The sequence below is a fragment of the Urocitellus parryii genome, chromosome 2 (genome assembly GCF_045843805.1).
Source record: "Urocitellus parryii isolate mUroPar1 chromosome 2, mUroPar1.hap1, whole genome shotgun sequence".
In the NCBI taxonomy this organism is placed as follows: domain Eukaryota; kingdom Metazoa; phylum Chordata; class Mammalia; order Rodentia; family Sciuridae; genus Urocitellus; species Urocitellus parryii.
Genome location: NC_135532.1, coordinates 173,145,768 through 173,173,192, shown reverse-complemented (window position 1 = coordinate 173,173,192; position 27,425 = coordinate 173,145,768). Strand labels below are relative to the sequence as shown.

The 27,425-nt window shown below is 34.5% G+C and overlaps 1 protein-coding gene and 1 pseudogene across 6 annotated transcripts in view; both read left to right on the top strand.

The window, feature by feature from the left end:
* Nucleotides 1-27,425, top strand: part of Lrch3 (leucine rich repeats and calponin homology domain containing 3) — a 123,586-nt gene that overhangs the window by 38,043 nt on the left and 58,118 nt on the right. For all 6 annotated transcript variants that reach the window (XM_077795358.1, XM_026394247.2, XM_026394239.2 and 3 more), the window contains exons 2-6: nucleotides 8,734-8,878; nucleotides 10,551-10,677; nucleotides 13,643-13,748; nucleotides 16,904-17,040; nucleotides 18,320-18,429. In XM_077795358.1, coding sequence (XP_077651484.1) covers nucleotides 8,734-8,878; nucleotides 10,551-10,677; nucleotides 13,643-13,748; nucleotides 16,904-17,040; nucleotides 18,320-18,429 — 625 coding nt within the window. The remainder of the gene's footprint in view (nucleotides 1-8,733; nucleotides 8,879-10,550; nucleotides 10,678-13,642; nucleotides 13,749-16,903; nucleotides 17,041-18,319; nucleotides 18,430-27,425) is intronic.
* LOC113187168 (elongation factor 1-gamma pseudogene) lies at nucleotides 19,122-20,400 on the top strand (annotated as a pseudogene).

The window sequence follows — 27,425 nt, the reverse complement described above, 5'->3', positions numbered from 1 at the left end:
TTTGATAAAACAAGAGGTAACTTTCAAACATTCAATTTACATATAAAATCAGAATACTGTCTATAAGTGAGAATTTTCTGTATCAAGGTTAGGTACCAAGTCAAAATTCATAATTTTTATGTCTTTATTTCCTTAGTTTTGACTTTAATGATTAATAAAATGGAACTGTTTTGGTTTAGTTTGCACTTTACATTTTTTAAATTTTAATTTGTTGTATAAGATAGCAGAATGCATTACAATTCATATTACACATATAGAGCACAATTTTTCCACACTTGACACTTTTCAACACTGAGATTCTCATAGTAAAAAAGAAGAGAGCACAGATATTCAAAGATCAGTGAACTGCATCTGTCACAAATAACACAGCCCTTTTAAAAATCCAAACATAAGGGATAATTATGTTAAATATAAATTATTTTTTGTTTTTGTTTTGTCAACTTTATCATTGTTTCAACTTCTGAAATTTAACATTTTCCCTCATTACAAAAGTAGGCAACAAACCACATTAACCATTAATAAGGCAATCATTTGGATAATGAACCATACTACCAAAAAGGTCCATGGCACACAAAAAGTTACAGACTGTTGGTAGAAGAAAAAGTTTCTTTCGAAAGCACTGGGGGAATAAAGTATAAAGATAAACCAGAAGTGTGGTGAGACAGCAGACCATGTTTATGAAAATCTTTAGACAAAATTTTGTGCTGCTGGAGACAGAAGTTTTCAAAATAAATCTTTTTAAAAATTATTTATTCTAATTTGTTATACACAATGGCAGAATACAATTTATTTCATATAACACATATACAGCACAATTTTTCAAGTCACTGATTGTACACAAAGTATTTTCACACCATTCGTGTCTTCATACAATTACTTCGGATAATGATGTCTAACTCATTCCACCATGATTCCTACCCCATTAAAATAAATCTTTAAATGAAAGATTTAATCATAGAGAGCAAGGCAATGATATAAATCTGGAGCAACCACCTAAGTTGCATATATAGTAAGGATATTTATGGTTTGGGTACCTTAAGTTCAGCATTATTCTCTGCATATGCAGCAAAAATTCAGCACTCTTTTTGGGCCACTGTCCCTATGTCCAGCCCCACTATTTGGTTAGGGCACACCTCCCATCTCCACCATTGTAATGCCAATATAGCACACATTGCTTCTTTAAAGTGCCATTTCAGGTACTTGATGGCTTTTCAGATATCCAGTTTCATAGGTGTTGTTAAAGTGAACATGAAGATTTGAACCTCTTGAGTTGTATGATTTTGTGGGGTTTTCTGGGTCTGACCATTTTCACAGATCACCTCAGGCCGCTTACAGGAAGAGCTATTTATGTACTATTTATAAGAAACACATTCAAACAAAGGATCCTGAAAGGTTGAAATTGAAGAATAGAAAAAAGTATTATGTGGAAATATTTACTGTATAAATTTTCTATCCCTATAACAAATTAACACAAATTTAGCAGCTTAAAAGATGTCCCAGTTCCTTTGAATTAGAATTCCAGGCATGGCCTTTGGATCTGCTACAAGATCACAATCAATTTGTTGACCAGGGCTGAGTTCTCATAGGGAGCTTTAACTGGGGAGAGAATCTCCCTCAGGTTGTTGACAGAGTTTATTTACTTGCAGCTGTGGGACTGAAGCAATTCTGCTAGCAAGATGGAATCTTATATAATGTAACATACCATCAAGGAGACATCATATCACTTTTGTCATATTGGTTAGAAGCAAGTAACAAGATCCACCCACCCTTAAACAGAGGAGAAGCATTGTACAAGGTATAAACAAGGATAATGGAAGTCACATTAAAGTGTGCCTACCACAACAAAAGAAAAGATTTCAAAGCAAATAGTATTAATAGGAATAACAGAGGTAACTTTAAGAATTACAAAAAACTGAATTCCACAAGGAAGATATAATTTTAAAAATTTAGGTAGCAAATAACAACACTAAATTATTTCTATATATGAGTAATAAATGGTTAGAAAATAAAACTTCAAACATATCTTCCATAAAATTATGAGAACTTGGGAATATACCAAAATATTTTTTTGAAAGACCTCTTAGAGGAAAATTACAAAACTTCACTGAGAAGCATCAAAGAAGCTTTTTAATAATGGAAAACTAAACTATGTTCATAGATTGAAAGATTCAATATTGCAAAGATGTTGTTTCTTCTCCAATTGGTTGAATCAGTGTTATGCCAATAAAAATTTCAAAAGGTTTTTATTATGATAATAGGTCCATTTAAAATTTTCTAGGGAAATATAAAGGACCTAGAAAGCCAAGACACAGTTTAAGAACTATAAAGGAGCCAGTTCAGTGGCTGTACTTCCATCTGCTTAAAAACACTGAGGCATGAGGATCACTTGAGTCCAGGAGTTTGAAGCCAGCCTGGGGCAACACATGGAGACTCTATCTGGGGAAAAAACAGAACTACAAAGAGGAAGTAATACTCCACTACTATTGTGGGGAGCCACTTGAAATGCACACACCTTAAAGTCCTGATGCACCACTGGGATCTGAAAGATCACTGTAGTCTGGCATGGTAGGGCCATGACTTGGGCGAATTTTCCTTTGCTCAGGTAACAAGGCATGGCCCTAGGAGTAGGCAATACCCAGAGGAGTTGAGCTACACTCACCTGTTCCTTTGTAATCCTACCCCTTTGCCCTTTTTTGAGATTAAGTGTTCCATTGAACCTCCCCTTGTGTGTTCCCTATGTAAGAATAAAGAATTGCGGTGGCTCTCTGTCTTTCCAAGGACACTTAAGGTCGAAGAGCTGTCTCTGGAATCTTGAAAAAAATATTTCTGTGTGGTTGTGTGCTTTCTATGTCATTTTCTTGAGTTATTGGAATAGTCAGATTTTGTGAACCCAGCATTAGGTCGCCAGCTAGGATAGATGGTGACATACTATTACTAGATATCAAGAATTATCACTAAACTATAGTAATTAAGATTGTATAGTACTGGGCTAGGAATACAGATCTATGGTAGAACACTTGCCCAGGTTCAGTACTCAGCAGCACACACACACACACACACACACACACACAAAAGTTTGTGTAGTACTGATATAAAGATAGACAGAGCAATGGAACCAATTAGAGAGCCCCCCACAAGCCCACACAAATATAGAGACCTGATGATTGACAAAGGCATTATAGAGAAATAGTGGAGCAGAAAATGGTCTTTTCAGTAACTGTCACTGGAACAATTGGATATTCCCATGGGAAAAAAATGAAGTTGCCTTCCTCCCTCAAATTGTAGTAGGAGATTAATTCCTAATAAATTAAATGAGATGAACAACTGTAAAACTTATAGAAGGGAATATCTTTATGACCTTGGGATGAGGAAAGATTTCTTTTAAAACTGAAAAAAAACCCATAAAGGAAAATATTAATTTAAAAAAATTTATTAAAAGCAAAGGCTTTCATCATATGATACCAGAAGGAGAGTGAAATTTTAAACCACAAATTGGAAGAAGATATATATAACACGTATAATTGGCCAAGGACTCAGAATTTATAAGATCTCTTACATACCAAAAGGCTTAACCTGGGAGAGTAGTTCAGTGGTAGAGCTCTTGTCTGACATGCACAAAGCTCAGGATTCAATCTCCAGCAATGCAAAACAAAACAAAAAAACACTCAAAATAGTCACCTTATGCGAAGGGAATTCTAGAGGGCCAATAAACATTTGAAAAACTGTTCTATATAATTAATAATCAGAAATGAAAATTAAAATCACAATGAGATGCTGCTGTACAAAAATTAAAATATACTAACAAGCATGGGCAAGAATGTACAGCCACAAGAACTCTTTGTACACTGCTGATGGATTTTAAATTGATACAACCACTTTGGAAAACAGGCATTCTCTTGTGATGTTGAAATATATATATATATATATATATATATATATACACACACACACACACACACACACACACACACACACACATATATTCATATATAATTTTTGGAGGAGTACTGGGGAGTTCCTCTGACTACACTCCAGCCCTTTAAAAAAAAATCTTTTATTTTTAAATTTTGAGACAGGGTCTTGCTAAGTTCCCCAGGCAAGCCTCAAACTTGAGATCCTCCTGCCTCCGCCTGTGTATCTTATTACACAGTATTTTCACTTCTAGGTATATTTCTACATCAATGTATTATAATCAAAGTGCTCATCATTGGTAGAATACTTAAGTAAATTGTGGCAGATTCATACAATAGAATACTATGAAGACAATATAAATGAAGGAACTACTGCAATATACAACTGCATGAATGGGTCTAAATGTTGAGTAAAGCCACAAAAGAATACATATGTTGTATTCTTTTGCTTTTAGAAAGTTAAGAGGTATGAAGGGCAGAATTGTGCCATTCAGAATTATGTAGATGTCTACTCCCAATACCTGTAACCTGTGAATATATCAGATTACATGGCAAGGGAAATTAAGGTTGCTAATCAACTGACCTTAAAATAAGAATATCCTTACCATTGGAGCAAGGAGCACATGTGGGAGGCAGAGAAGGAATAGCCAAGAGATAACTGCATGGGAAGGATTTGGCTTAACAGTACTACCATAAAGATGGAGGGATGGGGCTGTGAGCCTAGCAATGTGGGCAGTTTCTAAGCTGGAAAGGGAAGGAAATGGATTCTGCCCTAGAGGCCCCAGAAAGAAACTCAACACTACTGACACCTTGATTTTCACCTAAGGAGCCCATTTCCAACGTCTGATGTTTAGAATTGTGAAGTAAGACGTTTGTAAGTTTTTTAAAAAAATTTTTATTAGTTTTTAAATTTAAAAAAATTTTTTTTGTAGTTATAGATGGACAGAATGCCTTTGTTTTCTTTTTTATGTGGTGCTAAGGATTGAACTCAGTGCCTCACACATGCTAGACTAGCGATCTGCCACTGAGCTACAGCACCAGCCAAGTTTGTGGTCGTTTGTCACATCAGTGATAGGAAACTAATATAGAAGACCAACCTACAGATTATAAAGTGTTAAAACTAAAACTATCAAGAAAACAATTATCACTGGGGCTGGGATTGTGGCTCAGCGGTAGAGCACTCACCTAGCACTTGTGAGGCCCTGGGTTCAAACCTCAGCACCACATAAAAATAAAATAAAGATATTATGTCCATCTACAACTAAAAAACAATAAGTATTTTTTTAAAAAAGAAAACAATTATCACAAAAATTAGTAAATTGGTTACATGTTTGAGAGAGGGGAAGGGGTCATCTGCAACAGCTACACTGGGGCTTCTAGGTATTGAATAGAATATTTTTCACTTCTCTGAATGCATATATGTTTCAATGCAGTCTTTTATATTTATGAAGTTAAAATGCATTGCTTTTATAACTGGAAAAGTTTTTTTAAATTGGTATAATTTTACATATTTATGAGGTATAGTATGATAATTCAATACATGATACAAAGTGGGAAAAGAGATTTAGGAATAAAACATTCAATTTTTTTTTTTTTTTAGCTGAAAAGGATGAAATTTGTTTTTCCTCTTTAATCACATTTCTTTGGCTATAAAATTATTCCCTCTGAGAGACTATGATAATACATATCCTTTACAAACTATCATTTTGTGGTATTTTCCATAAGATGATCCATCTACCCAAGTTATTAATTCTGTCTGTTCATTTATGATTTTATAGCATATTAAAAGATAACTCATTTAAGGGGTTGGGGTTGTGGTTCAGTGATAAAGTGCTTGCCTAGTATGTGTGAGGCACTGGATTTGATCCTCAGCACCACATAAAAATAAATGAATAACATCAAAAATTGTGTCAATCTACAATTTAAAATTTTTTTTTAAAAAAAAGATTACTCATTTAAAACAAGAAACTACTTGCCAAAAACATGAGAACCTTTAAAAATTATGATTTTAAAAGTAGACCAATTAGCCAGGCACAATGGCATACTGTGATCCCAGCTAACAGTTGGGTGGGTGGCAAGTTCAAGACCATCCTGAGCAATTTAGTGAGTCCCTATCTCAGAATAAGAAGGACTTAGGATATAGCTCAATGGTAGAACTCTTGCCTAGTATCCATAAGGTCTTAATTAAGTTCCATTGCTAATACCACAGGCACAAAAAAAGTAGACATATTATGTTTTAAATTCTCTAATCACTTAAAAAAATAAGGAATAGTTGTTTATTAACATGCATTTAAACTTAGTATATGTCTAGCTATTGTTTTTTTTTCCCCTCATTAGTTTGGAGACAAAACTGGACTTTTAAATAATTTAGGTTTATAATACAAATATTAAGCTTTCTCTGCTTAGCTAAGGTAACCTCTGCTTAATTTTAATTTGTTGCCTGAAATTATCTTTACTGGATTCAGCTTAAATATTTAAGGAGCAGTTTGTGATTGACATTAATAATTTCTTTCTTCAACTTTTAAAAGTATACTAATATAATTTAAATAGGAATTGATAAAAATTGTACTTCATATTAAAGAAGTTATTCATGGTGATTTGGGGGGAATTTTTTAGTCTGAAGTACTCAAAGGTTACTATTACCTGGGCTTTAATTTTGTCCAAGTGAATATAGCATGATGAGGCATTTTGGCAAAATAATGATCTCTTTCCCAACTTCTGTTACTATCATAAGGCAGGCAGGCATAGTCCTTAGGGAATGTGTGAGTCTTGGGACATGTTGGTCTCAGAAAACAAGGCAAAAAAAGCCTATAGACAGGGCTGGGGCTGTAGCTCAATGGTAGAGCATTTGCTTAGCATATGCAAGGCACTGGGCTCAATCCTTAGCACCACATAAAAATAAATAAAATAAAGGCATTCTGTCCATCTACAACTACAAACAAACAAAAAGACAGTTATCTTAAACTTGTGAGTTCACAGAATTAGCTCTGTCCCAGATGGAAAGCTTGATTTCAGTTCTTTTAGAAGTTGTTTCTATTAGTTTGGTGTTAACTGCCATTCATTGTACCCTTGCAGCTTGACCTGAGCTTTAAAGAATCGGAGAGCCATGAATTATCAAAGAACATAATCCTCATAAAAGTACTTGAATAGCCAAGGAAAGGGTGAACAAGGAAAACATCCAAAATGAGTTAACTTCAGTGAAGTAGAACTCCTGGAAGAGATTTGTGACAAGTTTAAGAAGCAAAACAAAACTATCTTGAGATTCTCCTGAGAAACAAAGTGGCATGCTTCTAATTATACCATAAAAGAACTGAAACAAGAAGGGATGAGGGAAAACTTTTCTATAATTTGTGGAGAGAATGATTTTTGTTAAATTCAAATTAATAATCTAGAAGAGTAATTAGAAGTGTATATATCAAAATAGAAAGAAGTAGAAAGAACCATTGTAGGAGATGCATCCACTAAAGATAAAATAGACAAATCTATTTGGAAAGAAGGATTAAATGAGTTCACTGCATTTCAGACTAAGTGTTGAAGGTGGTATGCAGGCATAACAAGATGCTTACAAAAGAAAGGTAATAAGATATGCACTGAACTTTTTTATAGGACATTAGAAACTAGAAAGTAGTTAAATAGCATCTACAGATTACTAAGAAAAGAACTGTGTCATTATCTAGCCAAAATATCATTTATTTGTTATGGTTAAAACAAGGTATTTGTATATGTGCTGGTATTCAGAGGATATATTAGCCAAGTCTTCCATCTAGAGAATGTTCTCATTTAAGGATCTTCCCAAATGATTCCCAACAGAGACTTAAGATTTCCTCTTGGCTGGGCTCAGTGGTAGATTGCTTGCCTAGCCATGTTCAGGGGCCTGAGTTCTATCCCCAACACCATACACACACACACACACACACACACACACACACACACAAGGGTAATGGAGGGGGCAGGGAGAAAACTATTTTTCTGATTTCCTACAGAAAGAAAAAAACAGTAGTAAGCAAATGAATCTCACAGTATACTGAATTAAATCTGAATGGATAATGACTATAGCAACATAGTCCTTTATTCTTTGCATTTCCTATTAAGTTTGCCACTGATCCAGAAGCTTGATTAGACACAGGTTCTGTCCCTTGGGAAAACCTTGGATACTTCTCTTCATCTATTTGGCTCACTGATAAAGTCATGTAGGGAATGCAGGATAAATGTTTGGTTTTTCTCCTTATTTTATCAGTGTACAGGATAATGGATTGCTGTTCTGTCATCTTTTTTGAGTTGTGTTGTTATAAACTCGTGTAGTTTGATATTTGTGATGGATTTCAATCCATTGCAATTATTTTTATTAAAGTTCAAATTGTCTCACCTTCGGGCAGTGGGAGCCGTAAATTACAGAGTCCTTTTGACAAACCCTGATAATTTGGGGTAAAGAAAAAGGTAGTATTTTTGTTTTGTTTTGTTTTGCTGTTCTAAAAACCTGGCTGTGGGAAGGTGAATTTTAGAGATCCAATTGTTTCGTAGGCTCTTAGGAATTTAGTGATATAATCTTTAATATGTAGGAGATGCCTTAGTATTTGCTTTATTTGCAATGAATAGTGGTTTTATTTTTTAGTGTATATGGAAACTCAAAAAGAAATCAACATTTCCCAGCAATAGATTCAAAGGTGTGTATTTAAACGGTTTACTGAGTCAGTTGATGTTTTAACTTTATGTCGAACCAGTCTTCACAATAGGAACACTGGAGAATCCAAATAATTACAAAGCCTGCATATTAGTTTAACATTTCAGTAAAAATTTATTGAAAAAATAACTTTTCTTTCAGATCTGTCACGAAACCGCCTCTCAGAAATTCCTATAGAAGCATGTCACTTTGTTTCTCTCGAAAATCTCAACTTATATCAAAATTGTATTCGGTATATCCCAGAGGCGATTCTAAACCTGCAGGCCCTAACATTCTTAAATATTAGGTAAGCATATTGTTTCTTTTTTTGTTTGTTTGTTTAACTTGGTTTTATAAGGTCTTTCTAATTTTCTCATCTCTTTCACTAAACTGTTTACAGATATTTACAGTATCTGTATTGGCAGTTTCTGTACATGTTATTAGGATAAATCAACAGTATATCCTGTGTTCTTCTAGTGTCTCTGCTTATCTTTGGCTTTACAATCATTAACACACCCTACTAGCCATTAGTCTAACAGTAGCAGTGGTTCTCCAATTACATTTTTAAAGTAGCTTCCTCAAACAAAAATAGTAGATCTGAAATTCCTTCACTTGGTTCTTGTGACCATGAATTTTTGTGTATTAACTTTTGAATGTGTAAATGCATTTATTCAACTCATCTCTATTTCTTCACATCTTACAATGACTTTTTTTAAAAAAATTCAATATAAAACAACTGAAAATATATAAATGTAAAGAAGCACAAAGGAAATTCAACAAAATATTGTATCTTAAGTTATATAATTATAATTGATCTTCGCTTTCTGTTTTTCCAGGATTTAGTCAATTTTTAAAATGTGTTTTCTTTCCTCTTATCATAAAATACCCTTTGAAAATATTTTTATAGATAATCATTTTGTTGCATAGTTTATCTGCTTTTAAAAGTCCATTTTCCTCCCAGATATTTAGTTTCTCCCAGTTTTTTACCAAAAGTAAAAAAAAAATAAAAGTAACACTACTAGAGAAGTTTGTATGTAGATTTTATTTTTCTCTTTCCTTAAGATAAGTGTCTAAGAGTGGAATTATTATTGGATTAAAAAGTTTTAGTGCTGGGCATGGTGGTGCATGCCTGTAATCCCAGCAGTTCAGGAACCTGAAGCAGAAGAATCATGAGTTCAAAGCCAGCCTCAGCAACTTAATGAGGCCCTAACCAACTCAGCGAGACCCTGTCTCTAAATAAAATACAAAAAAGGGCTGAGGATGTGGCCCATGGTTAAGCATCCCTGTGTCCAATCCCCAGTTAAAAAAAAAAAAAAAAAAAAATTTCAAGCCTCATGGCCTCATGATCTACATTGGTTACATCTTGAAAATGGAGAGGGAATTGATATTAAGGATTAAGAAGTTAAATCTACATATGTGTTTTGTTATTTTACTTTAAGATACAATTTTTCTGTTTTTGTATAAATAAAGATTCCTTTCCTATAATTTATTTGGTATATCATATGAAATCACAGCCTATCACTTGTTTTCCATAGAGCAATATTTGAATCATTTTTGTACATTTGGTTATAATATTGTAATGATGAGTGAAGTAGAATACAAATAATTTTGTTTCTGTATCTTTGGGAGGAAAAAGAAAGGATGATCTTATGTAAATATTACTTTAATAAAATTATAATGTCATGGTCATATAGCATTCATTCTTTATAAAAGAGTTTTATTGTGTAAGAGCCCTGTAAGATAGTTAGGAAAATATTAAATCTTTAATTATCCATGAGGACTCTTCATAAGATACAGTTATAAGTTCAGTGCTGTGCCTAAAATTACAAAGATGACATCTGGCAAAATGAAAGCTAGAACTGAAATCTAATATCCTGTTTGTTCCCTGTAAGACTTATATTTGAGTCTAGAATAAGAAAGATGGAATTTTTTTCCTCAGTGGTAGGCTCTGACTCCTCTTTTTCTACTTACCCATTTAGTCGGAACCAACTGTCAACATTGCCAGTACACTTGTGTAATTTACCATTGAAAGTTTTAATTGCTAGTAATAACAAATTGGTATCACTTCCAGAAGAAATTGGACATCTCAGACATTTGACAGAACTTGTAAGTTAATATTTCATTTTCTGCTCATCCAGTGTGTCTTTGTAGTCATATTATACTCTTATACGTGGTAAAGATCTACTATTAATATGTATTTTCAGCTATTTTCCACTTTGGTATTGAAGCTTGGCTGAATGAGTAGTAACTCAACTTCTTGACATTGAATTAAAAAAGAACTGAAAGTATAAGTCAAATAGGCCCACACAAAATGGGAAAATGTCTTTAGAATTATGTTCTAACCAGTGTTAAATGATTTGTTATTAAATTTTTGAAATATAAGGTAATAATGCATTTGGGTTTTCAAATTAAATTTTATTAATACAATCAATATTCTAATTTTCTGTTAGCCCCTTTATGGGAGTGGACACTTCAAAAGTCAGCCCCCCCACACACATACACACATACTATCTCAAACTCTACAGTATATTTTACTGCCCTATATTTTTTCCATATTTTTTATGAATGCATTATATTTATACATAATGTTGGGCTTTGTTGTTGCCTCATATTTTCTAAGACTTTTACTTGAACTTTACCTACCCTCCTTGTAAATTATAAGAAAGCATCTCTTGTGTATTTATGTTCAAATACAAGAATGAGACTTTTCTTGGGCTGGAGTTTGTGGCTCAGTGGTAGAACGCTCTCGCCTAGCATGCATGACACACTGAATTCGATCCTCAGCATCACATAAAGTAAAATAAAGACATTGTGTCTACCTATAACTAAAAATAAATAAATAAATAAAAAGAATAAGACTTTTCTCATTTTGGAGTAATTATATCACAATAATACTATAAGCTGGTACTAAAATTTTCTTCATTTTATAGCTGAGGAAACTAGCACTCAGGTTAGTAACTTGTTCAAGGTTACATAACAAAAGTAGAATTTGAAACCATTCCTAACTTAACACTAAAGCCCATGTTTAATATTTCTGAAATGGTTCAATACAAACATGTTCACTGGGATTTAGGTGTATTGTTCCATGCTGGTTTATTAACAAAGAGAGTTATTGTAAACAAAAAAAATACACGCAACATAAATCTAATTAGACAGATTAGATCACTCTTTTTCAAGTGCATTTGTCAATCCTAAATACTCCAAAGATAGATAGGTTTCAGAAGCTGCTTTTAGTTTTCTACAAAAAAGGTTATTTGATACTTTGAGTCCTAAGAATTAGTAACCCTAAAGCCTCTGACTCCCAATGGATGTTCTTTTTGTAACATCCATGTTGCCTCTTTCTTTTTTTCCCCTTCATTTAAAAATGGAACTAAACTTCTGTCTTTTGGAATATATATATTCTACATATACACATATATATTCATATTCCCTCCTTAGGGATATGTTATGTATTGCTATAAACTTTTGGCTCAGGCCCAGTTTTCTTGACACTTGTTGCCTATAGCATTAGATTTAAAAGTCTAGCTTCGGATTCTACTTTAGTCATTAATTCATAGGAAAAGTGAAAATTGCATTGTTTTCTCTAAGAGTATTTTGGGGACATTAACAAATAATGTTTGAGCTTAATGAAGTTTTGGGTAAATCTGATTTTCTTTCTTTCTTTTTTTCTTTCCTTTCTTCCTCCCTTCCCTTCCTTTCTTTCCTTCCTGTCCTTCCCATCTTTCCCTTCCTTTCTCTTTCTCTTTTTTTGAACCAGGGATTGAATCCAGAGGTGCTTTACCTCTGAGCCATATCCCAGCCCTTTTTATTTTGAGACAGGGTCTTGCTTAGGACCTTGCTATAAGTTGCTGAGGCTGGTCTCAAACTTGTGATCCTCTTGTCTCAGCCTCTGAGTTGCTGGGATTACAATAGTGAGCTATCAAGCCCGGCAGTAGTCTGATTCTCTACACAGTAAATGTATTATTTTCTTTTCCTTATATATTGGAAGAATTTTAAGTGATAATGTGCAGCTTGGAGCTTTTTATCAACCTAGATAGTTTCTTGCTATAATACATGATTATGGGTTAACGAATTATTCTGGCTGATCTCAGAATTATGAAATTCTGAATTTATTAATCTTAGAACCTATGGGTAGTCTCTTTTCAGAACCATTGTAATAAAACTGTTACCAAAATACCAGAATGCCTGTAATCCCACTACTCAGGAGGGAAGGACTGTAATTTTGAGGCCAGTCTTGGCAATTTAGTGAGATTAGACCCTGATGTATCAAAACAAAAATATATATATAAAAAAGACTTGGTGGCTGGGATTGTAGCCCAGTGATAGAGCTCTCGCCTAGCAAGTGTGAGGCCCTGGGTTCAATCCTCAGTACCATATAAAAATAAATAAACAAAATAAAGATATTGTGTCCAACTACAACTAAAAAATATTTTTTTTTTAAAAAAAGGACTTGGGATGTAAGTTAGTTGTAAAGTGTTCCTGGATTCAATCCTTATTATCACAAAAAAATAAAAAGAGGCCTACCTAACATATATTGGAATTGGGTTGATCGTATGCTAATAAAACAGCTTGTTTTTCCATAACCTTTGAGTTATGTGTATTTCATTTTTTATCCACATCCAATTTGATAATTTGAAATTTTCTGTGTATTTTTACAGTTTCAAAGAGTTGAAACTGATGTTTTGAAAATGGAGTTTTTTCTTTCAAATAATTTTATCATTTAATTTTTTATTTTAATTTATTAGAATAATATATAATAAAATAGTTATTTTTGTACTTTTTTTATATTTACCTTTTCATCAGTGTTTTCATTTGATCTGATATCCTAGCCCTTCTAGTCATATTTTAAGTCATCTAATTAACTATATTCTTGAGAAATATTTATGGCTCATAAGTTTTTAAAATTAAATGTGAGCACAAATTATGGAATTATTCTTTAACAGAGAATCATAATTTTTTTATAACTGAGAAAAACCCTAGGTATTATTTTATCTAATCTCATTGTAGAGATAGTTTAAAACAGGCAAGTTTACTATTAGAACAATGATTACTTTGTTCCCTTTTGAAATAGGATGTGAGCTGCAATGAAATTCAAACTATACCTTCCCAGATTGGTAATCTGGAGGCCTTGAGAGACCTTAATGTGAGAAGAAATCACTTAGTACGTTTGCCTGAAGGTAAGAAACTGTGAAACAATTGTTTTATTATTATTCATCTTTTTATTTTTAATATCTTGATGGGCTGAAGATATAGCTCAGTTGGTAGAGAGCTTGCCTCACATGCACAAGGCCCTGGGTTCAGTCCCCAGGAAAACACACACACACACGCGCGTGCGCGCACAATCTCTGAATGATGGGCACAAGACAACTAAGAGATGTCCTTCAGCAAAACAGAGTAAACTAAGAAAAGGAAGATCTGAAATCCAAAGAAGAAGAAGAAAATAGGCAGGGGTAGCACCACTTAGAGAACCACCAGCTCAGATAAGAAGAGAGAAAAAGGTCTTAGTGGGGAAGATATACAGGAAAAAAAAGTGATAGAAAAATCTGATGCATTTGACAAAGAAGGCTGCTGGATAAAAAGGGTGGAATTAGCCATAGATACATTTAAAAAAATTAAACAATTTTTTTTAAATAATCATTTTTATTAACCCTAGAAAACAAGAACAAAATATACAAGAAAGAAAATGAAGGCTGGGGACATAGCTCAGTTGGTAGAGTGCTTGTCTCACATGCACAAGGCCCTGGGTTAAATCCCTTGCACCACCAAAAAAAAAAAAAAAAAGAAAGAAAGAAAGGAAATGAAATCAGAGCGTATCACTTAAACTGGAAGGAATAATATTTATATATTATAGTAATATAAATCCGAATAAACATTTTTTAAAATTTTTATTTTTTAGTTTTAGGTGGAAACAATATCTTTGTTTTACATTTATATAGTCCTGAGGATTGAACCCACTGCCTCATGCATGCTAGGTGAGCACTGTACCACTGAACCATAACTCCAGCCCCTGAATAAACACTTTTAATCAAAAGTGGTAACAAGATGATACTGGAAAGACAGAAGGAGGAAAATAAAGGTTATGATATGGTGATACTATAAGAAAATAAAAACCTGATTTATCATAACAGAAGTTGACATAGGTGACATAGGTGTTAAAGTTGACAAACCAGCATTAGCTTAAAGTGTACTATTTAGAATATGTCAGCAAGTCAGGTGCAACGGTTCAACCTGTAATCCCAGCAGCTTGGGAGGCTGAGGCAGGAGAATCTCAAGTTCAAAGTCAGCCTCAGCAAAATAGCAAGGCCCTAAGCAACTCAGCAAGACCCTTGTTTCTAAATAAAATGTTAAAAAAGGGGGAGCTAGGGATGTGGCTTAGTGGTTAAGTACCCCTGATTCAATCCCTGATCCACCCCCCCCCCCAAAAAAAAAGTGAGCAAACAACAGTGGAAAAAGTCAAATAGGTTTAATGAAGGTAGGTGCTCTGGCCATGGAAACTAGAGTGTGGGGAGTTTTAAGGAATGCCACTATATAAGTTTTTAAATATTTTTTGAATGATGTAATAGTTTATTTAGTAAAAATTAAAATTAATTTAATTTTAAATCAAAACATCATCCCAATCCCCTTGATTGATAATTTATTAGATTATAGATTCTAGGCTGTTTGCTCGTAGGACTTTTAAGCCTTTTTTTTTTTTTTAGCCTCCAGTGTTAAAAATTGATTTTTGAAAATACTTCTAATTCTAATTCCAATCCTTTGTGACCAAATATTAATATTTCTCTCTGAAAGATTTTAAGATCTTTCCTTTTTTTTTTTTTTCCCCCTGCTGCTCTGAACTTTTTGATGATGTGCCATAGTATGAGTTGTTTTCACTCACCATGCTAGATACTTGAGGTACTCTAGGCCTTATTTTGAAAAATTTGCTTCTCTCTCTTTTTGGTAATTTTTTCTCTTTTGGTGTCTGTTCATTTTTTTGGAATTGAATGTTAGACCTCTTTGATTGAGCCTTTGATTTTTCTTGTCTTTTTCATTGTTCCCCTTTTTGTCCTTTCGTGTTACCCTGTAAAATAGTTCCAACCATTCCTAGATTTGGGTGATGTTGGGGGCAGGGGACACAGGGATTGAACACAATGGTGCTCTATTCACTGTGCTACATCCCGAGCACTTTTTTAATTTTTTTATTTTGAGGCAGGGTCTTGCTAAGTTGCCCAGATTAGCCTCAAACTTGATCCTCTTGCCTTAGCCTCCTGAGTAGTTTAGATTATAGGTGTGTGCCACTGTACCTGGCCTATTCTTGGATATTTGCTTCAGAAATTTATTCTGAATTTTTAATTTCTGACATATTTTTCATTTCTAACAAGTCTTGTTATTGTGATTTTTCTCCCCGCCAAAAAATCTCTTTTGTGTTTTAGTGGTTCAATATTCTCACTCTCTGAAATTAAGGATATTAATTCTAAATTTTCAAAATTTTCTTCTGCTTCCTCTATAATTACTTGTTTCTTTGAAGTTCCTTTTTTTTGGTGGGTTAGTTGGTTTTGATTTCTTTCTTATGTGTCATTGGCTTCTCTAAATGTCTGTGGATCATATATTGTCTATGTACAGCCAACTAAAAGTGCTGATTCTATGAGGCGTAAACTGCAGAAGGGTAATTAAGCAGCAAGCTGGGTGTTTTTATTAGGGGGAATGCCTTGACAGTGTCTAAAGGCCTTTTATAAGGCACTGTATAGCTTCTTTAGAGAAAGATGTTCTATTTCTTGTATATTAGTGTATGTATTTCTATCTACTGGCCTACAAGAGTTGGGGATAGAGTGGGGTGGGGTGGAATGTGCTATGGAATTGCCATTGATTGTATAGTCTTTCACTCCTCCATTTTCAATTGGCATCTCATCTGATTTCCCATTGTACCTGAGGTCCCTGAGTTCAGAGCTTTGATTCAATTTCACTAGAGAATTAACTGGCTGACTTCTGTAGGATTGGAAAAGAGTAGTGCTCCAACTGTGTGAGGTGGAACTGGGGACCTAGGCATCTGATTACGTTTTTATATAGACTTGTCATCTACTCCTTTTGTTTTTCTCACCTTTTTTTGATATCAGGGCCTCCAGTTTCTAGGAATTTCTGTAATTCTGTATCAGGTCAAACTGCTTGATTTTTATTAGTATTCCTACCTATAGATAACTAGATTTTATTTTACGTCACTTTGCTTTATCAGTTAGTCACCAAGAATGGAGGTAAATACCTATGTTAAATCCATTGTTATTTAATTAAAAGTGCTTGTAAAAAATTATGTAGACTTAAAATATCATTAATTGTTCATTTCCATTTTATCTTTTTGCAGAGCTGGCGGAGTTACCTTTGATACGGTTAGACTTCTCATGCAATAAAATTATAGCAATCCCTGTTTGTTATCGGAATCTTAGGCACCTACAAGTGATCACCCTAGATAACAATCCACTGCAGTCACCTCCTGCACAGGTAAACCTCAGTTGAAATATGTTATATACATGTTTTGACAAAAGAATTAAATTTATATGCATTTATCTTTCTGTTATTTTCTTAAAATAAATGCAAATACATATATTTTCTTTAGAAACCTTGAATAAGTGGGATGGAAGATAGGTGATGTTTTCACAAATGGTTTTCCTTTCCCCAGTTTGGCATTTTTTAAGTTGAGGAATTCTTCGAAAATTATATGCATTTATATTTATGTATATTTTAGTTGTTGATGGACACAATACCTTTATTTTATTATTTATTTTTTAACTTGGTGCTGAGGATCGAACCAGTGCTTCATGTGTTCTAGGCAGTGTTCTGCCACTGAGCCACAACCCCAGCCCCCTAAAATTATTTTTCTAATAAAATATGAAATTTCTCTCTCAGTTTTCTCCTAGCAAAACTTGGATATAGAGAACATAAATATTAGACACAAAAAAAGCTTTCCAAATTAAAGATGTATCAATGTGTTCTTTTGACCATTGTTTTTGTTTCATCTTCCTATTTTCCAAACTCTAAAGTTCCCCATCTAACTAGTTTGTTCATTTCTTACTCAGGGACTTAAATGAAACTATTTAGTTATAAAGTAGCTTTTCACATAGATCGTAGTTATCCTACAATCTGTAAAAATGTTGGCCAACCCCTAGTTTTCACAGTATTTTTTTTTTAACTCTGGAATTTATTGATGATTTTACACAAGCTTAAGATACTCTTTATGGCATCTATAAAAACATAGTATAAAAACCTTATAAGTATAGAAGAGTTTCATCAGCTTAAAGAAGTTGTTTTGAATTCTGGGACAGGTCACAAAAAATATATATATAACTTTACTATTTTGTCATTTTAGTCTTATAAAAAGTAGGATCAAAACCACAATTGTACATAATTTTTGGATTCCTAAAATCAAAAGTTGTCAATATAATTTATTGGAGAGAAGTCTTAAAATTCCTGACTATATGTAACTTAGTGTGATAAATTTACTTGGTGTTTTAACAATGCTTATAATCATAAGTTATTTCTGCGTAACTGAAAGTTACTGGTAACCAAAAGACAAAAACCTATATTTACTAGTAAAATACCTAAAATAACAAATAATGAACCAAATAGTATAATTAGTTCTTTAACATTGTGCTACAAACTTGGTAGAAATGCCTTCTAATCCCAACTTACATTACATAAAAAGCCGGTTATGATTATAAAAAGAACATAAAATAATGTGTTCAATAATAATTTTGTCACACTTATATTTTATTTTATTTAGATATGTATAAAAGGCAAAATCCACATATTTAAATTCCTGAACATACAAGCTGGTAAGCTTGCTCCAGATCTGCCAGATTATGATAGGAGACCCTTGGGTTTTGGCTCCTGGTAAGTATGTTCTCTTCTTTTATCATATTCCATTACACAGGGAATAAATTAAACTAGATCCTTAAATTTGCCTGAATATTTGCCTAAGAAATAACCTGCTTTAACACTTCTATTCTCAGAATGTTGTATTATAAATAAAATTGACTATTTAGATCTGACAAAGTGTAGTTCTAAAGCATTATTGACATTTTATACCAGATAATTCTTTTGTTATTCTACATTATAAGACATTTAGCAGCATTCTTGACCTCTGCCAAGTAGGTGCCAATGGCACCCTCCTAGTGTGTCTTCAGACATTACCAGTATTCTCAGGGGAGGAATACTGAATATTCTCAGACCCTGAATGGTCTGAATGACTTCTAACTAACCTTAGCTCTGCTGATAACAAGCTTTGTGACGTATGGCAAATTGTTTGAACTTTTTTAAAACTTTTTCGTTTATCCCTTAGAGAGTGAAGAGGTTGGTTTGTTGACAATTGACATTTTTTAAGGATAATTTAATCTGTAAATCACTGTTACATACCACATGACTTATAAGGTTATCTGCTTGGCAGTCCCAACCATCTAGAATAATCTTAAGTACAGGAAATAATTCAGGGACCTTTGAACAAGCAAAATAGATGTCTCAGCGAAGGTACAGAAATGCTTCTGGACTTTACTTTAGAGAACCCGCCCTTTCTCTGTGGAACCACTATGGTGTTTGGGATCCTGTATCTGTATCCCCAAAACTGGAGGGCCTCCAAGGCCCTCATCGCTACTCACTACAGTGGGACTCAGGTCTGCATGCTCTCCACTTTGGCCAAACCAACTGGAACCCTGAATTTCTCCTCAGATTTCCTACTGGCAAGGTTCTAAGCATTTGAGGATGACGATGGATTCTGTATGTTTGAAAGCAATGTCATCACCTGCTATGTGAGCAATGAGGAGCTGTAGGAAAGTACTCCAGAGGCAGCAGCTCAGATGGTACAGTGGGTGAGCTTTGCTGATAATGATATAGTGCCCCCAGCCAGTACCTGGGTGTTCCCTACCCTGAGCATCATACACCACAACAAACAGGCCACTGAGAATGCAAAGAAGGAGGTATGGTGAATTCTGGGGCTGCTGGATGTTCACTTGAAGACAAGGACTTTTCTGGTGGGCAAACAAGTAACACTGACTGATATCACAGTTGACTGCACCCCACTGTCACTCTATAAACAGGTCTTGGAGACATCTTTCCATCAGGCTTTTCCCAGTACAAATCACTGGTTCCTCACCTGCATTAACCAGCCCCAGTTCTAGGATACCTTGGGAAAGATGAAACTGTGTGAGAAAATGGCTCAGTTTAGTTCTAAGAAGTTTGCAGAGAGACAGCCCAAAAAGAGGAGGGTTCACAGGAAAAGAAGCAAAAGCCCCAGGCCAAGCAGAAAGAAGAGAAAAAGGCAGCTGCCCCAGCTCCAGAGGAGGAGATGGATTATTGTGACCAGGCAGTGGCTGCTGAGCCCAAGGCCAAGGACCCCTTTATTCACCTGCCTAAGAGTACCTTTGTGTTGGATGAATTTAAATGCAGATACTCCAAGGAGGACACGCTTTCTGTGACGCTGCCATATTTTGGGGAGCACTTTGATAAGGATGGCTGGTCTTTGTGGTATACTGAGTACCACTTTCCAAAAGAGCTCACTCAGGCCATCATGAGTTGCAACTTATCACTGAAATGTTTCAGCAATTGGACAAGCTGAGAAAGAACACCTTGGCGAGTGTCATCCTCTTTGAAACCAATAATAACATCTCCATTTCTGGAGTCTGGGTCTTCTGAGGCTAGGAGCATGCCTTTCTGCTGAGTCCAGATTGGCAGGTGGACTACAAGTCATATACGTGGCAGAAACTGGATCCTGGCAGCCAAGAGACCCAGTCTTTGGTCCAAGAGTCCTTTCCCGGGAAGGGGCCTTCCAGCATGTGGGCAAAACCTTATCAGGGCAAGATCCTCAAGTGAACATCTCTTGCCCTTGTCTAGCTGCCTGCACCTTCCCTTTAGGGAGATGGGAGGTCATTAAAGGAAACTGAATATTGAAAAAGAAAAATAAGAAGAACCCCCCTCAGATCTTCCTTTAGAACCTGTCAAATTTTGCTTAAGAACACAGCCCTTGGGCTGGGGTTGTGGCTCAGTGGTAGAGCACACCTAGCACATGTGAGGCCCTGGGTTCGATCCTCAGCAACACATAAAAATAAATAAAATAAAGGTATTGTGTCCAACTACAACAAAAAAATAAATATTAAAAAAAGAATGCAGCCCTAATGATCTTACACAGTATCCTAATCTAAAACAGATTAACAAATTTCCATTTGGTTTCTAAAAGAAGATTAATTAACAAGCACAAAAATTAAGAAGAAAACAATTTTTAAAAGTAGACACATTAAAAGAAAAAAAAAAACCACAGTACTGTTGATATTGGGAACTGTTAACATTGTCTTTCTCCGCAAAAGAGGGATTTTGGAGCTATACAGGGACAATATAATAAAAAAAAAAATAAAAAAAAAAGGACAATATAAATATATAAGGGGAAAACCATTAACACAACAGTTTCACAAAGCTAGAAAGAAACATAAGCAGTATGAAAAGACAAGGAAAGAAAGGAACCCAAACAATGCAGGTCAATTCAACATTAGAAGAGGTAATATCTGCAGCTGATGAAATGTCAGATAAAGAGTTCAGGATATACATGCTTCAGATGATCTGGAGTCTAGAGGAAGACCTTAGACAGCAAAATCAGACAATGAAAGATCACTTTGACAATGAATTACATAAACAAATCCAAGAAGCAAAAGATCAACCCTACAGGGAGATAGAGGATATTAAAAAAAAAAAAAAACAGAAATCCTGGAAATGCAAGAAACAATAAACCAAATTAAAAACTCAAATGAGAGTATTACCAGCAGAGTAGAACACTTAGAAGATAGAACATCAGACAACGAAGACAAAGTTTTTCAACTTGAAAAGAACATAGACAGCTCAGCGAGAATGTTAAGAAATCATGAGCAGAACATCCAAGAAATATGGGATAACATAAAGAGACCAAACTTAAGAGTTATTGGGATACAAGAGGGTATAGAGGTCCAATCCAAAGGAATGAGCAATCTGTTCAATGAAATAATACTAGAAAACTTCCCAGACTTAAAGAATTTTTAAAAATTCAAATACTAGAAGCCTACAGAATGCCGAATGTATAAAATCACACCAAGACACATAATAATGAAGATGCCCAATATACAGAATAAGGAGAGAATCTTAAAAGCCACAAGAGAGAGGAAGCAGATTACATTTAGGGGTAAACCAATCAGGATAACGGCTGATCTTTCAACACAGACTCTGAAAGCTAGAAGATCCTGGAACAACATATTTCAAACACTGAAAGAAACTGAGTTCCAACCAAGAATCGTGTATCCAGCAAAATTAAGCTTCAGGATTGAAGATGAAATAAAAATCTTCCACAATAAACAAAAGAATTTGCAACTAGAAAACCAGCTCTTCAAAACATCCTTGGCAAAACATTACAGGAAGAGGAAATGAAAAATAACAATGAAAACCAAGGTAGTATAGTAAAGGAAAAACTAATCAAAGAGGAAAAACGAATCATGTTAAGTAACATAAATAACCTAATATGACTGGAAGTACAAACCATATCTCAATAGTAAACCTAAATGTTAATGGCTTAAATGCACCAATCAAAAGGCATAGACTAGTAGACTGGATTAAAAAAAAGTACCCACAATATGCTGCCTACAGGAGACTCATCTGATAGGAAAAGATATACACAGACTGAAGGTGAAAGGTTGGGAAAAATCATACCACTCATATGGACCTCAGAAGCAAGCAGGGGTGTCCATACTTGTATCAAATAAAATAGACTTCAAACCAAAGTTAATCAAAATGGATAAACAAGGACACTACATACTGCTCAAGGGAACCATACACCAACAAGACTTAACGAAACTTTCTTCTCAGCAGCACATGGATCCTTCTCAAAAATAGACCATATATTATGTCACAGGGGAAATCTTAGCAAATACAAACGAGTAGAGATACTACCATGCATTTTATCTGATCATAATGGAATGAAATTGGAAATTTCATTGTATCCTACAATACATTTCATTGTATCCTACAATACATGGAGAATAAACAATATGCTACTGAATGAACAAAGGGTTACACAAGACATCAGAGAGGAAATTTAAAAATTCTTAGAGGTGAATGAAAACTCAGACACAACATATCAAAATCTCTGGGACACTATGAAAGCAGTACTAAGAGGAAAATTCATTTCATGGAGCTCATTCCTTAAAAGAAGAAAAAGCCAATAAATAAATGACCTCACACTACACCTCAAAGCCTTAGAAAAAGAAGAACAAATCAGCAGCAAATACAGTAGAAGGCAAGAAATAATTAAAATCAGAGCTGAAATCAATGAAATCAAAACAAAAGAAACAATTGAAAAAATTGACAAAACTAAAAGTTTGTTCTTTGAAAAAATAAATAAGATTGATAGACCACTAGCCACGCTAACAAAGAGAACAAGAGAGAGAACCCAAATTACTAGCTTACGGCATGAAAAAGGCAACAAACATCACAACAGACACTTCAGAAATACATTAGATAATTAGAAATTATTTTGAAACCCTATACTCTAATAAAATAGAGGATAGTGAAGGCATCGATAAATTCCTTAAGGCATATGAGCTACCCAGATTGAGCTCATATGCTCATATGAGCTAAACAGACCAATATCAAGTGAGGAAATAGAAGAAGCCATCAAAAGACTACCAACCAAGAAAAGGAACGGATGGATATACAGCAGAGTTTTACAAGAACTTTAAAGAAGAACTAATATCAATACTCGTCAATCTATTTCAGGAGATAGAAAAAGAGGGAGTACATCCAGATTCATTCTATGAGGCCACCCTGATTCCAAAACCAGATAAAGACACTTCAAAGAAAGAAAACTTCAGACCAATATCCCTAATGAATATAGATGCAAAAATCCTCAGTAAAATTCTGGCAAATCGGATACAAAAACATATCAAAAAGATTGTGCATCATGACCAAGTGGGATTCATCCCTGGGATGCAAGGCTGGTTCAGTATACGGAATTCAATAAATGTTATTCACCACATCAATAGACTTAAAGATAAGAACCATATGATCATCTCGATAGATGCTGAAAAAGCATTCAACAAAATACAGCATCCCTTTATGTTCAAAACTCTAGAAAAGTTAGGGATAACAGGAAATTACCTAAACATGGTAAAAGCTATATACACTAAGCCTCAGGCCAGCATCATTCTAAATGGAGAAAAACTGAAGGCATTCCCTTTAAAATCTGGAACAAGACAGGGATGCCCTCTCTCACCACTTCTATTCAACATAGTTCTTGAAACACTAGCCAGAGCAATTAGACAGATGAAAGAAATTAAAGGCATAAATATAGGAAAAGAAGAACTTAAATTAGCACTATTTGCTGATGACATTATCCTATACCTAGCAGACCCAAAAAGTTCAACCAAGAAACTTCTAGAACTAGTAAATGAATTCAGCAAAGTGGCAGGATATAAAATCAATACCAGTAAATCAAAGGCATTCCTGTATATCAGTGACTAATTCTCTGAAATGGAAATGAGGACAACTACTCCATTCATAATATCCTCAAGAAAAAAAAAATACCTAGGAATCAACCTAACCAAAGAGGTGAAAGATCTATACAATGAAAACTACAGAACCCTGAAGAAGGAAATAAAAGAAGACCTTAGAAGATGGAAGGATTTACTTTGCTCATGGATTGGTAGAATTAATATTATTAAGATGGCCATATTATCAAAAGCACTTTACAGATTCAGTGCAATTCCTATCAAAATCCCAATGATATTCCTTCCAGAAATAGAAAAATACAATCATGAAATTCATCTGGAAAAATAAAAGACCCAGAATAGCTAAAGTAATTCTAAGCAGGAAGAGTGAAATTGGTGATATTGTGATTCCAGGTTTTAAACTATACTATAGAGCAATAGTAACAAAAACAGCATGGTCCTGGCACCAAAACAGGCTGATAGACCAGTGGTACAGAATAGAGGACACAGAGACAAATCCACAAAATTACAACTACCTTATATTAGACAAAGGTGCTAAAAACATGCAATGGAGAAAGGATAGCATCTTCAACAAATGGTGCTGAGAGAACTGGAAATCCATATGCAACAAAATGAAATTGAATCCCTTTCTCTCACCATACACAAAAGTCAACTCAAAATGGGTCAAAGAGCTAGGAATCAGACCAAAGACTCTGTGTCTAATAGAAGATAAAGTTGGCCCTAATCTTCATCACGTGGGGGCAGGCCCCAAATTTCTTAATAAGACACCTATAGCACAAGAGTTAAAACCAAGAATCAACAAATAGGACGAATTCAAACTAAAAAGTTTTTTCTCAGCAAGAGAAATAATATGTGAGGTGAATAGGGAGCCTACATCCTGGGAACAAATTTTTACCCCTCAAACATCAGATAGAGCTCTAATCTCTAGAGTATACAAAGAACTCAAAAAGTTAAACAACAAAAAAGCAAATAACCCAATCAACAAATGGGCGAAGGACTTGAACAGAAACTTCTTAGAAGAGGATATACAATCAATCAAAAATACATGAAAAAAATGCTCACCATCTCTAGCAATCAGAGAAATGCAAATTAAAACTACTCTAAGATACCATCTCACTCCAATAAGAATGGCAGCCATTATGAAGTCAAACAACAATAAGTGCTGGCGAGGATGGGGGTAGGGAGGTACACTCATACATTGCTGGTAGGACTGCAAATTGGTGCAGCCAATTTGGAAAGCAATATGGAGATTCCTTGGAAAGCTGGGAATAAAACCACCATTTGACCCAGGTATTCCCCTTCTCGGACTATACCCAAAAGACCCAAAAAGAGCATACTACAGGGACACAGCCACATCAATGTTTATAGCAGCACAATTCACAATAGCTAGAATGTGGAACCAACCTAGGTGCCCTTCAGTAGATGAATGGATTTTTAAAATGTGGCATTTATACACAATGGAATATTACTCAGCACTAAAAAATAACAAGATCATGGCATTTACAGGCAAATGGATGGCATTAGAGCAGATTATGCTAAGTGAAGTTAGCCAATCCCTAAAAAACAAATGCCAAATGTCTTCTCTGATATAAGGGGGGTGTGACTCAAAATGGGATAGGGAGGAAGAGCATGAGAAGAAGACTACACTAAATAGGGAAGAGGTGGGAGGGTAAAAGAGGGAGAAGGGGAGTTGCTCGGTGGAAGGAGATGGAAGAGGAACCTCATTGTTATACAGAATACATATATGATATTGTGATGAGAAAAAGAAAAAAAAGTGTGTCACATTAGATTGGATAGAGAGAAAGGATGGGAGAGGAGGGGAGGTGTAGGGGGGATAGGAAGGGCAGCAGAATAGAATAGACATTATGATTGACGTATATACATTCCATGTATGTATTATATGTCAAAATACATTCTGGTGTCACGTATGACTAAAAAAAAATAAAAATAAATCGTATGGTTAAAAAAAACACAGTAGATGTTAAACTCTGAGAGAAAGGAGGAAAGATTTGTTGTGTAGGGGCATAAGGGGGTTCAGAGATATTAATAATGTCCCATCATTTTTAAAATATATTTCTTTTTTAGTTGTAGTTGGACACAATAACTTTTATTTATTTTTATGTGGTGCTGAGGATTGAACTCAGAGCCTAGCTCACATGTGCTAGACAAGCACTCTACCACTGAGCTACAGCCCCAGCCCATAATGTATGTTACAGATATCCTTTAATGTCTAAGTGCCATATTTCATAATTCTAATACAGTATTTAGAATCAGTAAAGCTCTAAAAGCATAGCAATCTGGCTCCACTAGGCCTATGTGCCAAGAATCCTCTATTTCAGTAATATTTTCAGTGATTACCATATTATAGAAAAGTATAAAAATTGAAGTTCATTGAGAAAATGCTAAGGCATGCTAAATATAATTTTCAGAAAATGGAACTGTGCATTATAGATTCATAGTATAGTTTAAATTTTTATTGGAAATGATGAAAATATATTTAACATTAATCTCAAAAAGGGGGTAATCTTGACCTATTTGGAAATTTCTATATTTCTAGAGCTATGAGTTGTTTCACAATGTCCTAGAAATTATGATTTGTTGCATATATTTATATATAGTCAGGCTTCCATGTCCATGAATTCAACCAAGTATATATTGAAAATATTAGGGGAAAAATATACCTGTAATGCATATTTACAGATTTTTTTCTATCACTATTCCCTAAACAATACAGTCTAATAACTATTTACATGCCGTTTACATTATATTAGGTATTTTAAGTAATCCAGAGATGATTTAAAGTATATTATGGAGGATCACCAGGCATGGGGACAGTGCCTTTAGTACCAGCTACTCGGGTGGCTGAGGCAGGAGGATCATTTGAGCCCAAGAATTTGGAGTTAACCTATACAACATAGCCCGGACCCTGACTCCAAAATAGATAGATAGATAGATAGATAGATAGATAGATAGATAGATAGATGATATGAAAACTCTCTACTCTATTTTAAATAAGGAATTTTTGAATTTGAACATCCCAGATTTTGGTATCCATCGGGAGTATTGGAACCAATGCCCCCTGGGTAACAAGGTATAACCATGTATGTGATACTTCATTCAACACCTCAAGCATTAGTGAATGAGATATTATGCCTTCATGTGTTCCTTATTAGAGATACAGATTAATAGACTCATATTGTGGTTAGCAATTTGCTATTGAAAGGGTTGACATGCAGTCAGAGGGTTTTGCTTCTGGATCCCTGTACTATTAGGGAGTTCACTTAACCTCTCTGAAGTTCCATTTCTTCAGCATGATCTTTACACTGTTTATACTTTTAATGACATGTGTCTGAAAGTGCATTTATAATGCCCTTT